Source organism: Arvicanthis niloticus, chromosome 18 (genome assembly GCF_011762505.2).
Source record: "Arvicanthis niloticus isolate mArvNil1 chromosome 18, mArvNil1.pat.X, whole genome shotgun sequence".
NCBI classification, from domain to species: domain Eukaryota; kingdom Metazoa; phylum Chordata; class Mammalia; order Rodentia; family Muridae; genus Arvicanthis; species Arvicanthis niloticus.
In genome coordinates this window covers 31,524,133-31,541,391 of record NC_047675.1, presented here as the reverse complement: position 1 = coordinate 31,541,391, position 17,259 = coordinate 31,524,133, and the positions used below count along the sequence as shown (strand labels likewise).

At 40.0% G+C, this 17,259-nt stretch overlaps 2 protein-coding genes across 4 annotated transcripts in view; one reads left to right on the top strand and one right to left on the bottom strand.

Moving 5' to 3' along the window:
- Lrrc36 (leucine rich repeat containing 36) overlaps positions 1-15,861 on the bottom strand; it is a 51,442-nt gene extending 35,581 nt beyond the window's left edge. Inside the window, exons 1-4 of one of the 2 annotated variants that reach the window (XM_076915766.1) lie at positions 15,764-15,861; positions 2,707-2,834; positions 1,337-1,529; positions 448-544 (exon numbers count right to left, since the gene is read on the bottom strand). In XM_076915766.1, coding sequence (XP_076771881.1) covers positions 448-544; positions 1,337-1,529; positions 2,707-2,834; positions 15,764-15,833 — 488 coding nt within the window. In that variant the 5' untranslated portion in view covers positions 15,834-15,861. The remainder of the gene's footprint in view (positions 1-447; positions 545-1,336; positions 1,530-2,706; positions 2,835-15,763) is intronic. The other variant, XM_034522166.2, reaches the window with a different exon arrangement.
- A 49-nt stretch (positions 15,862-15,910) lies between these two features.
- Kctd19 (potassium channel tetramerization domain containing 19) overlaps positions 15,911-17,259 on the top strand; it is a 31,661-nt gene continuing 30,312 nt past the window's right edge. Inside the window, exon 1 of one of the 2 annotated variants that reach the window (XM_034522675.2) lies at positions 15,911-16,019. In XM_034522675.2, the coding sequence (XP_034378566.1) occupies positions 16,017-16,019 (3 nt within the window). In that variant the 5' untranslated portion in view covers positions 15,911-16,016. The remainder of the gene's footprint in view (positions 16,020-17,259) is intronic. The other variant, XM_076915765.1, reaches the window with a different exon arrangement.

The window sequence follows — 17,259 nt, the reverse complement described above, 5'->3', positions numbered from 1 at the left end:
CATCTAAGGATTTTATATCAAGAAATGGAAAACTTTGCTATTCAGATACCTGAAAGCCTCAAGGTCTCTTTACTCTTGGTTTTGTTAGAAATTTGCCAAAACAACAAGACTCAGCCTTGCCTGTGGTCATGAAATCCTAGTTCAATGCAAACAAACTGCACGCTAAAGGATAATTCTTCCAAGAGACAGTATGAATTTAGAGTGAGAGATCTTATAGTGTCCTATAGATAAGGTGTGGCAATAATAATGGGGAATTTATAACAACCATAACCAAAGGAAACTATACATCGGAAAGAAGGCTTGGTCCTTCTCCCTATAGACCTGTTTTTAAGCAGACAATTTTATTCTAGATCCAAGAGTTCTGCTGGAAAATGAGGAAAGCAAACTAGAAAACCCCTTGAATCAAACTGAAAAAAAAAAAAAACCAAATAGAGAAGTTTTTCTTACCTTTTTTCCACCTCTAAGAGAAAATTTTCACTGTTGCCCAACTGACTGAAATGTAGCTTGGCCGCTCTCCTCTCACTGTCACGGACGGCTCGGTCATCTGCAGACGAAAGCCTCGGCATGAGCATACTTCTTTTTCAGAGTCAGAAGACCATGTTTACAGAGGAAAAACTGAAGCCCAGACTCATCTCATGCATTAGAGACAGGTCACAACACAATTCTATTATGTTGTCACTAGAGCAAGCAGTAACTAGGTTGTCACAGCAACCACCGCCACCAGCTCGCCTCCTCCTTCAAGAGAGCAGAGCTTGGACAGCAAACAACCACATATTAAGGTTCAGTGTCACTTTTTTTTTTTCCTGAAACAATTTTTAACTTAGTTTCCCAACAATAACCTTTTCAGAACCCTATGAAGTTAAATTTTATAACAACAAGAAATATATATATTAAACAAGGAAACCATGTGGAAATACAGAGCAGCTCCTTCTAAGGAATGGGTTTTGGGCTTTTGTTGTTGTTGTTGTTGTTGTTCCTGACAACTGGTTCTCAGTGAATTGGATTGGGTTCCTATTACTATTATGGTTAATAGAGCTGGGCACCTGGGACAATAAGTCTCAACTTGGAAATTTTATGTTGAGGAGGAAGCAGTGGAGAAACCATCAGCTGAAGGAAACTAAAGCTGGAAATAGCTGATAAAATCATAGATGGTCTTTCCCTAAACAATAAAAGTACTCGTCGTACATCCTGCCAACACAAAGAGTTGCATAAATAGTGACTAATAAACAAAGGTCTCCTGCCGGTGCACACTTTGGTCCAACATCCAAAAGGTTAAGAGGCTGCTAAGCTCAGTAAGACTCTGGGGAGGAGTGTAAGAGGAGGAGAAGGGTCTCACCCAGTTTTTCCAGTGTTTGCAGTGTGTACACGGCAAAGAGCCTATAATCTGTATCTTTCCTTACAACAGGATTGAGTCTCAAATCTAGCTCTTTGAGGAAGGGTAAGGGCTGTAGTCGGGACACCTCCACTAATGAAGGAATGTTGTTATAATATAAGTTCAGATCTTGGAGTGAGCATAAATACTGGATGCCCTGAAAGGAAAATAAAAGCACATTAGGAACTATACATTGCTGATCCCCATGAATAGCTCAAGTGTCTTTCTGTTTCTGTCTCTCTCTGTTTCTCTGTCACTCTGTCTCTCTCTCTCTCTATGTCTCTTTGTCTTTCTGTATCTCTGTCTCTGTGTGTGTGAGCATGTGCTTGTTCTCTGTCTCCCTCTATGTGTGTATATGTGTGCATGAGTATGTGTGTGGTGTGTTCTCTGTGTGTGTGGTGTGTGTGTTCTTTCCCCATACCTCCCCTTGTGTGTGTGTTTGTGTGTGCATGTGGAGGTCAAAGGATGATTTAAGACTCTTTCTCAATTGCTTACTACCTTATTTTTGTTGTTGCTTTTGTGACAGGGTCTCACTGTCTAGCTCTGGCTATCCTGGAACTCACTATACAGACCAGAATGGCCTCAAAATTACAAAGACCCTCTTGCCTCTGCTAGGATTAATCCTTCTTCCTACTTCTTATTGCCCTCTGCCCTCCTGACCTGAACACTTTTTTTTACATTGAGATCATTGTTTCTTGATCTTTCTAGAAAAAAAAGTCCACAGTGACAACATTGCAACTGTTGTTCAGTGTGTACTGTGGATCGCCACCACCAGAATCTCCTGGGTATGTCCTAAGCCCGCCCAGTCTTCCTCTTAGAATGGAGACTAAGAATCTGTACAAGTCAGAAACTTAGTGTTTTCTACATACACTGAAATGTGTACTATTGCCCTTGGCAATGCAAGTTTCATATGGCTTTTCCTTGAGTACAAAATAAACTTTAGTGTGTGTGTGTGTGTGTGTGTGTGTGTGTGTGTGTGTGTGTATGTATGTAAGTATGTATATTAGTTTTTTGAGACTGGGTGTCTCTACATAGCCCTTGCTGTCCTGAAACACACTGTGTAGATCCAGCTGGCCTTGAACTCAGAGATCTGCCTGCCTCTACCTCCCAAGTGCTGGAAACTAAAGGTATTTGTCAGCACCTCCTGGCTTTACCTAATATTTCATAAGAAAAAATTTAAGCATAAAGGTGAAAGAATTTATAGAAAGTAATAAAATGTAATTGGGGACCCTTTAAAAAGAAGATCCTATATTTCCCAGGCTGACATTGTCTATGTTATTCTCATGAGACTATAGATTGAGTTAACTTGGCTCATCATAGAATATGGAACCTACCTTTAGACTAGTGATCAAATTCCTTGATAAATCCAAGGACCGGAGACTTTTGAAATTTCTGAAGGCATCACCAATAGAGTGGATTTTTCCGGCATAAGATCCCTGCAATGAGAGAGACTCCACCAGTTCTGAAAAGAGATCAGTGCATGCATTATCATCTCCCGCTGGATGAACAGCAGTCAGCTCCCCATCCTCCCATGTGACTCTGAAAGGTCCTCCACCCACAGCTTGTAGCATCAAATCTTTTGCCTTGTTTGCCTGTTGAGCAAAAACATTTGTCCACTTGGAAAACATAACAATTGGCTAAAAATTAAACTTTTTTTTAAAAAATCCATTTACAAATAGCAATATTAAAAATATTTTAAAATAGCAGTGTGGTCAGAGACACTGATATGAACCACAGGCAACAGCTGTTGGGTCCCTAATTGCCTGGAAGCTGCGGTGCCTGCATGTCCTTAAAAGCTCTCGAAACAAAATGTACCGATCCATCTGGGGTTTTGATGTTCTGGTCTGCTTAGTTTAGTTTTATTTTGAGGCCGGGTCTTACTAGTTAGCCCAGGCTGTCTTCAAGTGTCCAGTAGTCTTCTGTGTCTGTTTCCTGAGTGCTGGGATTACAGGCAGGAGCCAACCACACTTCCTAAACAAAAGTTGAAAAGCACTTTGCACTGCTAGAATTCAGCTTTTTAGAAAACATTCTCAGAATTTTTCCAGAATATATACTATATGGCACAAGATGTCAACCTCAAAGGTGTTTGAAGATAAAAGCAAGCAAGATGAAACTGCCAAGGGTCCTCCCATGAAGGGAGAGTGAGACCACCTAAAGAACACACATTGATACAAAGAATGAAGTGCAATGTCTGTGACCTGCACTTGCCGTTTAGCCTCCTGGTGCACAGGTTTCCTATTTGCAAATGAAAGGAAGTAATATACTTAACTCATAAGATGTAAGAATGAAGTTAATGTATATATAAAGTTTACAATAGTGCCCATGCAGAGTGGGGTTCAGCTCGGTGGCACATTTGCCAAAAATCCTGTCCCTAAAATGTACATGGCTCACGAATGATATCAAAGTATTAATTGAGGACTTATGCAATAATCACAAAAAACGGTATTTTTTTAGAGTCTTATATAGAAAATCTTCAAGATACTGATGACTGGGAAAATAGCTCAGCAGTTAAGAGCACTGGCTGCTCTTCCAGAGGACTCTGTTTGGTTCCCAGCACCCACATGGTGGTTCACAATCATTAGCAAGTCCAGTTCCAGTGGATCCAATTCTCATCTCTGCAGGCACCAGGCATGAAAGTGGTTTACTTACAAACATGAAGGCAAAACAGCTACACACATAAAGTAAAATCTATCCAAAAACGATATGGAGAGGGGGAAAGAGGGAAGGTATAATTGTGTGTGTCTCTGTGTGTATGATTAAGTAAAGTCAACTAGACTTCTAAGATGATGGAAGAGAGATGAGTCTCAAATTTGCCAATACAAACTAGCAGATTTGGTAAGCCAAACTGAAAATAGCAAAAACCGGAAGGGGGTTCTACAAGATCCAATTTGTAGGTAAATGCCAGAGAGCTTAATGGAAATAACATTTTAAAGTGCTTGAGCTGTTGGAGGTCTCAGAAATTGTTGTTGTTGTTGTTGTTGTTGTGGTGGTGGTGGTGGTGGTGGTGCAGCGTCTCACTATATAGCCTTGGCTGGCTTCAAACTCAGAGATCCCCCTGCCTCTGCCTCCTGAGTGCTAGGAGTAAAGGCGTATGCCACCCTGCTCAGCTCTCATAAGCTTTTAAAAGCCATAAACTGGAGATCTCACTCAAGACAAGAGTCATATTTTAGAGAAATTGGTATTAGCAGAATGTAGTAGATAGAAAACCTCAGAGATGGTGGTTGCAGATGAATGCAGACACAGGTCTGGGAGGGAAACAGAGATGGCCTGCCTGAGGGCGTGGCTCTCAGTTCTTTCTGAACAGAAGAGGGAGCCCCACAGCCTCCAGCTTGGAAGACTGTTCTGACCCACCCTTTCCCCAGAAGCATAGGAAACCTTACTGCATGTAAACAGAGCCACAAAACAAACGAATGAACAAAGAAATAAGTGGTTACAGTGGACTTTTCAAAGAAAAAGTAGCACAGAAACACCCATAAAAAGTAAAAATCCTCTGGAGAAATTCCTCCCTCCAAACAATGAAAGACATACCTTACAAAGCAACAGTTCTTTTTTTTTTTTTTTTTTAAACTTATTTATTTTATGTATGTGAATACACTGTAGTTGTTGTCTTCAGACTCACCAGAAGAGGGCATCAGACCCCATTACAGGTGGTTGTGAGCCACCATGTGGTTGCTGGGAATTGAACTCAGGACCTCCGGAAGAGCAGTCAATGCTCTTAACCACTGAGCCATCTCTCCAGCCCAAAGCAACAGTTCTTAAAGTGTGGTCCCCAGACCCCTAACGGACCTTGAGACATGTCCACAAAGTGAAAATGCTTTCCTTAAAAATTATTTTCGTGACAATCTGAAAACATGAATTGCCTTTTTACTATGCTGATTTTGCACTTATGATACAAAGGAAACTATCCATTGGCCCCTTAGGATGTGTTTCTCCTCTGGTATATAGTAAAGAAAGTGGATGCACAAATGCATATGGGGAACTGTGGTGTAACTGAGTTGCAAGCTCAACTAGACATTTATCTTTTCATTACATTTCATTTATTTAATGTGTAAGTGTGTGTGCAATCACGTGTGTGTGTGTGTGTGTGTGTGTGTGTGTGTGTGGTTGTGCATATGCTACAGTGCACATGTGGCAGTCAGAAGACATCTTGAAGAATCAAGAGTGGTAGGATTATAGGTGTGTGATATCATACCTGACAGTAAACGTTTTAAAAATAAAGTAAGCCTGTCATTTCAGGAAAGCAACTAGTAGTCACTGCTGTCTGTGATAACAATTTATATGTATGTACTTATTTATTGTTTTTATTTTTATATGTTATAATATATATGATTTGTAAGGTGCAAATGTGGCTCGGTGGTAGACATAGGTTTAGCATGCACATGGTTCTGGTTTTGATACCTAACACTCTATTTCTCAAAAATAGAATTCTGAAACAAATCTATCTGTCCACCCTGAATTGGATACTTTCCAAACACTTGGGTTTTTCTAATGGGATTAGTGGAAATACTTCAGATCTGGACTAGAGAGAAGGCTCAGCAGTTGAGAGCACTTGCTCTTCTTGCATGGGACCTTGGTTTGATTCCCAGCACCCACATGACCATCTGCTCTAGAGTATATCCAACACCTTCTTCTGACTTCTGCTGGCACGAGGCACACATAGACATGCAGGCAAAACACTAATACACATAAATACATCTTTAGAAAAGGATTTGATTTTTTTTCTCTTTGTGGTGGATTAAATAAGAATGGCCCCCATAGACTCATAGATTTGAATGCTTAGTCACCAGGGAGTGGCACTATTTGAAAGGATTGGGAGTTATGGCCTTGTTGGAGGAAGTGTGTCACTGGGGTTTCAAAAGCCCATCCTAGGCCAGAGTCTCTTCCAGAGCAGGATGTAGCTCTCAGCTACAGCTTCAGTGCCATGTGTGCAACCATGATAACAATGGATGAAACCTTTGAAATGCTGAGCAAGCCCCCAATTAAATGCTTTCTTTTATAGGAGTTGCCTTGGCCATGGTGTCCCTTCACAGCTATAGAACAGTGACTAAGACAATGCTGTATGATGAATATCTGTCAATATTTAGAAGAACTACATAACTCAGTGAATCAATATTTCTAAATGACCAATACATGATGTTTCAGAATCATGCGTAGGTAAAAGACTCATTCAAATGCAAGATGTAGCAACGAATTTCACTAAAAAAGAGTGAAAAAGGTCAGTTATACAATTCTGGATTCCACACACAACTAAAATTCAAGAAACTACAAATTTCCCAGTTTTCATGTTCTATCAGAGAAGAAAAATATCCATAATCCTCATAAAGGCTATGAAAATATTTCTCCCTTTTGCAACTATGTACTGTACCATGCCAAGTTTCTAAAATAAACATTTTAAACAAAGCAACATTATATCAAAACAGATTTTAAAATGAAGCAAGTAAGAGAATAAGGCTGTCTTGCATTAAACCAGATATTAAAGAAAAATTTAAGAAAAGCAACAGTTCTTAAAGTGTGGTCCCCAAACCCCTAACGGTCCTTGAGACATGTCCAAAAAGTGGAAATACTTTATATATTATATAAATAAGTAAATAAATACTTTATTATATATATATGTATATAATATTCTCTTTGAATTTTTTACTTTGGAAGGCAGACGCTTTTCACCAACATATTAGATAAGGGATTAAAGAGATAGCTCAGCCATTAAAAACATGCATTCATGAATTTAAAAAAAAAAAAGTGTGGAGGCTAGTGCCTGTGGCCCCAGTACCGGGATGGTGGAGATAAGAAGAAGACCCTTGGGGCTTGCAAGCTGGATGGTCTGTCTGAATGGGAAAGACTCGAGTTCAGGCCAAGGCCCTGTCTCAAAGAAATGAGTATTTGAGGAAGACACCCTTTGTCAACCTCTGGCCTACACACACACACAAACACACCTGTACAACATACAGCACATAAAAAAAAAAAAAAACCAGAGAGAAAAGTATGAAAACAAGGATGAGAAAAAATAAAAATAATAGGTAAATTCTACCTCTGAGTACTTTTATCCAAAACAACTGAAAGCACTTGTACCTCAGTGTTCATAGAAGCATTAACCATAATTATCCCCAAAGTAGAAACAACGTCAATGATCATCCATGGACAGAAAAATAAAGTATATAATATACACAAAAAGAAATCTTGTTGAGCCTTAAAAATGAAGGAACTGATGATATATGGTTCTGACATATGCTGTAACACAGATGACTTTGAAGACTTTATGTTAAATCAAAGAAGCCATACACAAAGGACAAAGACTGCATCATTCTGTTTGTATATAGAATACAGACTTCCATGAACCCCAAAGCAATAGGAGACCTGTTCACAGACAAAACTTCTGAAACCATAATTTATCTTAACTGTTTGTTACAGTAATGAGAAGCTAATTTACACAATGGGAGAAACTATTTGCTAACTATATTCTCCAAGAAAGGATTAGCATCTATCCAAAATATACCCAAAGCTCTTTAAATTCAACAATAATGACATCAACAGTTCAATTTTAAAAGTAAATGGAAAGACCTGAATAAATGCTTCAACAAAAATCTGTATGTGTGTGTACACAGATGGCAAAAAATGAAAACTGTTCAACATCATAAGTCATTAGAAAATAACAAATTGAAAATTTTGAGATACCACTGCATATTAAAATCACCAAAATCCAAAATATTGGCAGTAAATGTTAACGAGGTTATGGGAACTGGAAGGTCACTGCTGGCTGGGACGCAAATGCTGTAGCTGCCACTTCAGACAGTTTGGCATTTAAAAAGCTGAACATATCTTTTCATATTATCTAGCACTCACGCTCTTTGGTGTTGATTCACACAAGCTCAAACTTTACGTCTATAGAAAGACTGCACACAGATGTTTATAGCAATTTTATTCATGGTTGCCAAAATTTGGAAATGACCAAGATGTCCTGAATGGGAAATGTATAAGCAAAGCATGATATGTCCACACAGTGGATCGTATTCAGCCATAAGAGGGACAAGTAACCAAAGCATGCAAAGTCATGAAGAACCCTCTTTCCTTTACGCACACTAAGCAAGTTCTCTACCACTGAGATTCATTCCCTACCCTTGTTTGTTTGTTTGTTTGTTTGAGACAGGGTCTGTGTAGTCTAGGCTGTCCTTGAACTCCTGAGACTCCTGCTGCCATCTCCCAAATGCTGGATTTACAAATGTGTGTCGCCATATACAGCTGGATATGGAATAATCTTACATATCTGTTGCTAGTTCAGAGAATCCAACCAGTTCGATAGTGTGTGAGTCCAACTCTGAAACATCCTGTATAAGCAACAGTGAAAACATCATCAGTAGGGAAGGGCACAATGTCTGCACTTGGAGCCAAGGCATGGAGATCACAAGTCTGAAAGCCCATCTTAGGCTACACAATTAGTTTAAGGCCAACTGGGCTGTGCATAGTGAGACCCTGTATCAGATAATCAAGCAAACAAGATCAGAGACTATCAGGAGTTTGGGGTAAGGGAGAAATAAATAGATGAGGTCCAGAGTTACTTATTTATCTTTTAACCTTTATTTTTATTTTACTATTTATGTATGGGTACTTTGCCTATATGTATGTCTGTACACCATGTGTGGACAGTCCTCACAGAGGCCAGAAGAAGGCATCAGATCCCCTTGGGACTGGAATTGCAAATATTGTGGATGCTGGGAATCAAACCTGAATCCTCTCTAAGAGCGATCTGTAAGTGCTTTTAATCCCTAAGCCATCTCTCCATCTCCTATTTATTAATTTTAAAGTACTGTTAATTAAACCTAGGGCTTTGCACACACAAGGCAAGCTTTCTACCACTGAGCTACATCACCAGACCAATAGGGGATTTTTAGGGTATTGAAACCATTGTTTGATATTGTAATATTAGACATAGAACAACATAAATTTATCAATACTCACAAGATTATACAACATAGAATAAAACTTAATATAAACTGTAGTCTTCAGCTAAAAATGTATCAATATTATAGCAAGTGTATCACACGGAAAGATTATTACTGATAAGGGAAGTGGGCGGATGGGGGTAAATATAGTTAAAGAAGCACCAGTGTATGGGTGCTCTGCATCTTATGCTCAGATTCTCTGTAAATCTAAAACTGCCCTAAAAATAAAGTCTTTTAATAAAAAGTAATAAATTATTGATACATGCTAAAATATAGATAGACCTCCAAAATATGCCAGGCAGAAAAGGACACATATTATTCCAGTTATAGGAAATATCCAGAAGAAGCAAACTCACAAAGATAGAAATCAGATTAGCGATTGCCAGTGCTATGGAAAGTAGGGAATACAGCGATTGTCTGATAGGTCAATGAAAACATTCTGGAGCTAGATAGCGGAAGTGACTGTTGTCCTAGTTAGCACTAACTGTCAATTTGAAGACAGCCTCAGTTAAAATTTTGCTGAGATCAGACTGGTCTGTGGCAAGTCTGTGGAGGATTTTCTTGATTATTAATTGGTACAGGAGGCCTAGGCAGGTTGCCCTTGGCCAAGTAAGAAAGCTAGTGAAGCAAAAAGCGAGTCAGGAAGCAGAGTGTCCCCACAAATCCTGCCTCCAGGTTCCTACTTTGAGTTCTCTCAATGATGAATTGTGACCTGGAAGTATAAGTCAAATAAACCCTTCCCTAAGATAGATTGGCCAGAATATTTTATCATAACAATCATAAGCAAGCTAGAACAGTTATACAACCCTGCAAATGTTCTAAAGGACTTTGACTTATACACCTTTAAATGGTGAGTTTTATAGTGTGTGAATGTCTTTTTTAAAAAATGTCCTGACTTTGACAACAGTGTATTGGTAACTTTATGATTCATAATAATCTAATACCCTAAGATTCTGCTACTGTGAGAAAGGCTAAGGGCAATTAGTAGTTAATACCAGTCATGTGCAGGATTTGTCATGGTTTTCACTGCAATCTTATTTGAGGAACAGACAAAAGGACACCAGGATCATCATTCAACTAAAAAATTGTGAGATGCAGTGGCTAAGAACATGTCCATTTGGTTCTAGCACTTATAAAGTGTTAACTACACATAGATCAAGGAACAAATCAAACACAGCTCTATCAAATAGATTAACAATAGAATAGGGGCTGAGGAGATGACTTAGTGGTTAGGAGCACTAACTAGTCTTCCAGAGGACCCAGGTTCAATTCTTAGCATCCACATGACAGCTAACTTCAATTCTAGTGGATCCAATGCCTTCGTCTGGCCTCCTCTGGAACTAGGCACACATGTGGTGCACAGACACATATGCAGTTAAAGAATTCATACACGTAAAACCAAATATATACATGATACATACCTCAATGGACAAAGTCACATTTTAGTTGTAAAAACAAAAACTCAAGTTTTTTTGCTCTCTAAGATGAAAACAGAAAGAGGAGCTGCTGGAGGAAGATCAGTGTATGGCAGGCATTGTATCTTAGGGTTTTACTGCTGTGAACAGACACCATGACCACAGCAACTCTTATAAAGGACAACATTTAATTGGGGATTGCTTACAGGTCCAGAGGTTAAGTAAGCATGGTGGCATCTCAGTAGGCATGGCATTGGAGGAGCTGAGAGTTCTAAAGACAGCTAGGAGAAGACTGACTTACAGACAGCTAGGACAAGGATCTCAAAGCCCACACCCATAGTGACACACTTCTTCCAACAAGGCCACACCTCCAAATAGGGCCAGTCCCTGGGCCAAGCATATTCAAACCAACACACATGGGGATAGATGAGGGGAAGAAATTCACAGAAATAACAGACGCAAATGTTTTAACAAAACATTTCTTTCTCTTCTAATTTTTTTTTGGGGGGAGGGGGGGTTCCGAGACAGGGTTTCTCTGTGTAGCTCTGCTAATTTTTCAATCTAATAAAACATAAAACTAAAGGGGAGAAAAGAAAACCATTTATAACTACACTTGCAAATTGAATTAATAACCTATCATAGAGCTTGCTTGCTTCTAATGACAATAAAAAAATTCAAAGAAATAAAGCTTTTAAAAAATGTCCTCAGGGGCTGGTGAGATGGCTCAGCGGTTAAGAGCACTGACTGCTCTTCCGGAGGTCATGAGTTCAAATCCCAGAAACCATATGGTGGCTCACAACCATCTGTAATGAGATCTGATGCCCTCTTATGGGGTGTCTGAAGACAGCGACAGTGTACTTACATATAATAAATAAATAAATAAATAAATAAATAAATAAATAAATAAATAAATTGTTAAAAAAAATGTCCTCAGGAATCAAAGGGAAAAGATCTCCCATTAGCATCAATTATAATAACGAGAATAAATTAGAACACACCAAATATTGTTGAATCAATGAGTTTATAATTGTTTGCAGAAAGTAAAGCAGTCCTCATTAGTCACCTTTAAAGAAATAAACTCACTTTTAAAACTGATAATTCCCAAGTGAGACAATAACAATAATTTAAAAAAATCAAACATTAATCTTGCCTGTGTAGAGACTTTTGTCTTTATAGAATTATTGAACTAGTCCAGAACAATGGAATTTTTGTAATTCCTAGTGAATTTACAGACCTGGGCAAGCATGGTCAATGGCTACACCAAATACAAAGGACATCAGGCATTGCATACTTCCTTATAGAAACATACAGGGTTATCCACTAAGCAGTCTTATGGACAAGGCATAATAATCAAATCTGAACCTGATTAAACCACATATAACTACTAATTCACAGTTAACACAGAAAACAAAACAAAAAAACATTTTAGGGATATAGTGAGTAAAATCCAGATTTTTGTAATGAACTCTTCAAAACAAATGGTGCAAATTTCCTCAAATATGATGAAAATTCAAGGGAAAAAGTAGGGAATATTTAGATCAAATAAGATTTAAAACATGTATCAACAAACTGGCATATGCACTTTATATAGATTTTTTAAAAACATGGCTCAGTCGGAGAAATGACACTACTGTATGAATATTTGATATTAGGGCAGTTACTATAGCTAGGCATGGTGGTACATGCCTTTAATCCCAGAACTGAGGCAGAGGCAGGTGGAGCTCTAAGAGTTTCAGACTAGCCTGGTCTGCATAGTGAGTTCTTGGCCAGCCAAGGCTACATGGGTAAGAACTTATCTCAACCTGCCTTTCCCCAAAAGAAGTTATTACTGGGGTTAGAGATGTAGCCCAGTGGTAGAGTGTTTACTGAGCACATATAAGGCTCTGGATTCAATCCTGAGCAATGCACACATACAGAGGTTCCTGCTATAGTTAAAGCACAATGTATTAGAGGCAGTATGTGACATTAGAAATTACAGGAGTGGCCCAGAAAAGAAATGTATTCTGGAGAAAAATGTAACAATACTGTTACATTTAAAGATATTTTATAGAAAATTAAAAAACAAACAACATTTAAAAAAAAACAAAATAAATGAATGGACTGGGGAGTGAGCTCAGTTTATAAAATGCTTGCCACATAAACCTGAGGACTGGATCCTTGGTACTCACTCAAATGTTGGGCAGATAGAGGTAGATGGTGGTCTGACTGTAATTCTAGCAATGGAAAGGCAGAGGCAGGTGATCCCTGGAGCCATCAATCCAGATAGACAAGACCATTTCATTAGCTCTGGGTTCAATGGAGAGAGGCTACCTCAGTGTGGAGAGCAGTCGAGGAAGCTTCCCAGTGTTATCCTCGGGCCTCCAGACATGCTCGTATACCACACAGACATGAAACAAAAGACAAATTGCTGTCAAATATTTTAGTTTGAAGATTTGATTACTTGAAGAGTTCTTATCTCTGAAAATTCATGACAAGATGCTTATGGATGAAATTGTATATCTAGGATTTGCTTTGAAATAATTAGTGCAGAGGCTTGGGGGGTAGAAGGATGGGTAAGGTATGTATGAAGGCAAGACCAATTATGAATTGATAACTGTTGAGGTAAGAGACAGGGGTTTATTATTCTGTTATCTTTATTCTTGCATACATTGGGAAATAGTCATATAAAAATTATAAAATTTATGGGCATAGCTACATGCCTTTAATCCCAGCATTCATGAAGCAGAAACATGTGTATGTCAGAGAGTTGAAGCCAGCCTGCTTTACATAGTGAATTCCAGGACATCCAGACCTACATAGTAAGGCCCTGTCTCAACCATCCAAATAAATAAATGAATGAATGAATGAATGAATAAATAAATAAATAAATAAATAAAGCTTATATAGGGAGAGGACACTTTGAAAATCTGGTAATAGTAACTGCCCTTTAGAAGAGGAACTAGGCCTGTAAGTCAGGGAAGCAAGGTAAAGATTTACTTTTTGCTTAGTAATTATCATAACCAGAATATATGAAATTAATTATTTTAAAAGTCTTTTTTTTAAAGTACACAACTGCATATATGTACTTTTCTTGGCCAAACAATTACCATCATCCTACAGCCCATGCTCCCTAGGTGTCTTGTTTCTGTTCTGGGCCTGACCCCGTATCATACCCTCCGGGTACTTGTCTAAGTTGTCAGTGAGCCACACTGTTGACAGCGTTAATGTGCAAAGAGCGAGTCTACAGACTTCTCGTCTAATTCCTTGTATATTTATTAAAGATTTAAAATGTTTATCTGGCTGAGCTTGGAGATGCACACCTTTAATCCCAGCACTTGGAAGCCTGAAACAGGCAGATCCTGGGGAGTTTGGGCCAACCTAATTTAAATAGTGAGAATCTATCTCAAATGAACCAAAATAAAATATGTTTAACTGCCTTATATTATTCTAACTAGAGAATGTAAGGAGAATATGCCCTCTCCCCCAAATATCACTACTTTTACTTTATTTTTCACGGCTATATCTCGTTTGTGAATTTAGTCAGTCCTTGTACCTCAGACTACCTAGCAGCTGGGATTACTAGCATGCATTATTACAGTCAGCTTTGAACCTCTCTATCTGCAATATCAAGGTGAATTGTTTCTAAAAAAAAATATTTTAATAGGCTGGGTGGTGGTGACACATGCCTTTAATCCCAGCACCTGGAAGGCACAAGCAGGTGGATCCCTGAGTTCGAGGCCAGCCTGGTCTACAGAGCAAGTTCCAGGACAGCCAGGGCTACTCAGAGAAACCCTATCTCGACAAACCAATTAATTACTTAATTAAAAATATTTTAATGGAAGGGAAGACATAGTTGTATACGAAGCCAATGAAGTCTATTTTATCTGACTTGTAGAGTTCATAGTAGTTGTAAAAAGAAAATGTACGCTGGGCTGAGGATGCTGCCCAATGGGTAGAATGATTGCCTAGCATGCACTGAGTCCTAGATTCGATTCCTCAAAACCACATACAACTGGGCATAGTGTCAAGTTTGCAGCCAGCCTGGGTCACATGAGACCTTGTGTTATACAAATATATATATATATATATATATATATATATATATATTACATTAATCAAACTATTATCTTTGATTATAGAAAAAAGATTAATACCTATTCAGCTTATCAGTATTTGTTATGGTTCTAGCACAGGCTTTGGAATCAGTCTTGGATTAATAAACCTCATCAGTACCGTCCGCTGTGACTCCGGGCAAGAGTCTAACCTAATTTCATTGATTTGTAAAATGGGAACCATAACAGCATAAGACATTAAATGCAGGTAAGGCACTTAACCCAATGAGTGGCGATAATGATATAACTAACTTACTAGGGAGCTAAGGGTTTAATTAGGAATATGGAAGGCTTTCCCAGCGTTCTTCCTTAGACACTTAGAAAGCAAGCCGCGTGCATCAACGCTGTCAAAGGCAGGTCAGCTCACTCAGCGTTAGCTCTAGGATGAAGGCAAGGCTAGGCGCTGAGCTAAACGACGGACAGATCGCTTAGTATTTCACAGAAAGCCTCTTGGAGCTTTTAAGAGATTGATCAAAGAAAGGCTTTGGACTTGAAGTTCTTCACAAAGGATTATGGAATAGGGTGTCCTTTCCCAAGGCTCCCACCTTGAAAAGTCCTCCTAGGCAGGAAGTTTAAGAAACGGCCAAAACTACCCCCCTTTGCGTCCTCAACACTTCTTCCTCTCACCAACATCCATGTCCTTCCACTAGTGGAGACTTCTTTCTGTCAAATTCTGTCACTTGCCACACAGGGGTCCTTTCCTGCCTGTCAGGACTTCACACTCCTCCTCTCCTTCAATTCTACACCCTCTGCCTCAGACTCTCCTATTACTTCAGCTTCTGCACCTCAGCGTAACCCTTTCTGCCTCGATTTCTCCTTTCTTCGCCTCAGGAACCGCTCTTCTGCAGTTCCTTTGCCTCTACCTGGGGCTCCCAAGGCTACACACCACAGTTTCCTCACAGCCTCTGAGCCACGCTCCAGACCACAGCCACAGTCTCCCGGCCCTACCCGGCTGCTCGAGGTTCAGCGCCCCCAGGCGGCGGAGGCACTCCTCGTCCAGATCCCATTGCTCCGCCATTCGCGCCCGCCGCTCACCTGCCACGGCTCGCGAGACCGCCCCGCGCTCGCCAGGCCCCACCCCTTGCTTCAGACCCCGCCCCGGCCCAGGCTCCGCCCCTCTCACTGGCGGCGGGCTTTAGTTCTCTAGAGGCCGTTAGAGGTGCGGTCACGAGCCTGTCCGCCTGCCACAGAAGTTAGGACTATGGTATGGAGCCCGTCCCTGAGAAGGGCGCCAAAACCACTAAGGTGGAGAATGGGGGGTGGGGGGAAGCTGGTACCCAGGATGAGAACCTCGGGATTAGGGATCTGACTTTGAGGTATGAGTATCTCAAGGAGGCCCTGGTTTAGAATAATCTAGGGAGGGCTTACCTGAGTAGTTGAGAGAACATGCTATGCTACCTTGAGGGATGAACTATTCCGCACCTCTGAGGATCTGAGGGGGCTCCAGGTTTGTGGGGGTGACGAAGGTGTGCCTCTTTGAAGGACGGAGGCCTTTGTACCTTAAAGCCCATGTTTATTCTAGAGCAAGATGAATGAGGTTGACATTTAAAGGGGAAATTCAGATGTGACAGTTTGAGGGGGCGGGGCAGATTTTGGAGGCATGATGGGAACTCCTGAAAAGGTCAGAGAATCCTGGCTCTGAGGCATTGAGTCCTCTCTTCAGGACTTGAGTCTATCACTATGATGTTATATGGAAGAAGGTTGTGTGTTAATAAGATGCTCTTTGGGATGGAGTTACGGTGACGAAAAGTCGTGCTTCTTGCATTCGGTCTAGCAAGAGGCAGTTTTTTTCCCCCTAGTCCTACAGGCTTCCCAAGCTACTGGTGGCTGGAGACTCTCCCCAGACTGAAATAGTTCTGCACTAATAAGTCCATGAACAATCTTTGGGGAAGAAGGCTCTGGAAATAACGGTTACATTCTTAACTTTTACCAGGAAGCATCCCTTGAAAATCTTTCCATGGGTGACACATGTGGAAGCAAATTCTTCCTGTTCTTTAATAAGCAGAGCTCAACCTTCAAGAAGCAGGTTTTCTTACCTTTCTTTCAACCAGCTATGCTCCTTTAAAGAGAACAGAAGAAAAATTAAATCCTTGTATATCTGTGCTCTTTGGTGTAGGTGGGACCCTTACTCTGTCATCCCAGCCTAAGTCACATTTCGAAGGCCCAGGACTCAAAATGACATCATTGGATCAGCCTTTCCAGTTCTGCTGCTGCAACATTAATCCATTTCATAATCTGTTTCTTTCTCTTCTTGTCCGCCTACAGCTCTTCTAGTCTTAAAGCGGCATGTCTAATTGTTCCTCTTGATTTCAGACATTTACGGCTTACTATAGAAGAAATGTCCCTCTTGTTTGTGACAAGGATCTATTCTCCTGCCTCAGAATAAGAGATGCAGGTTTTTGATGGAAGAGGAGGCTTTTCCTTTCTTGAACAACCACCTTGTA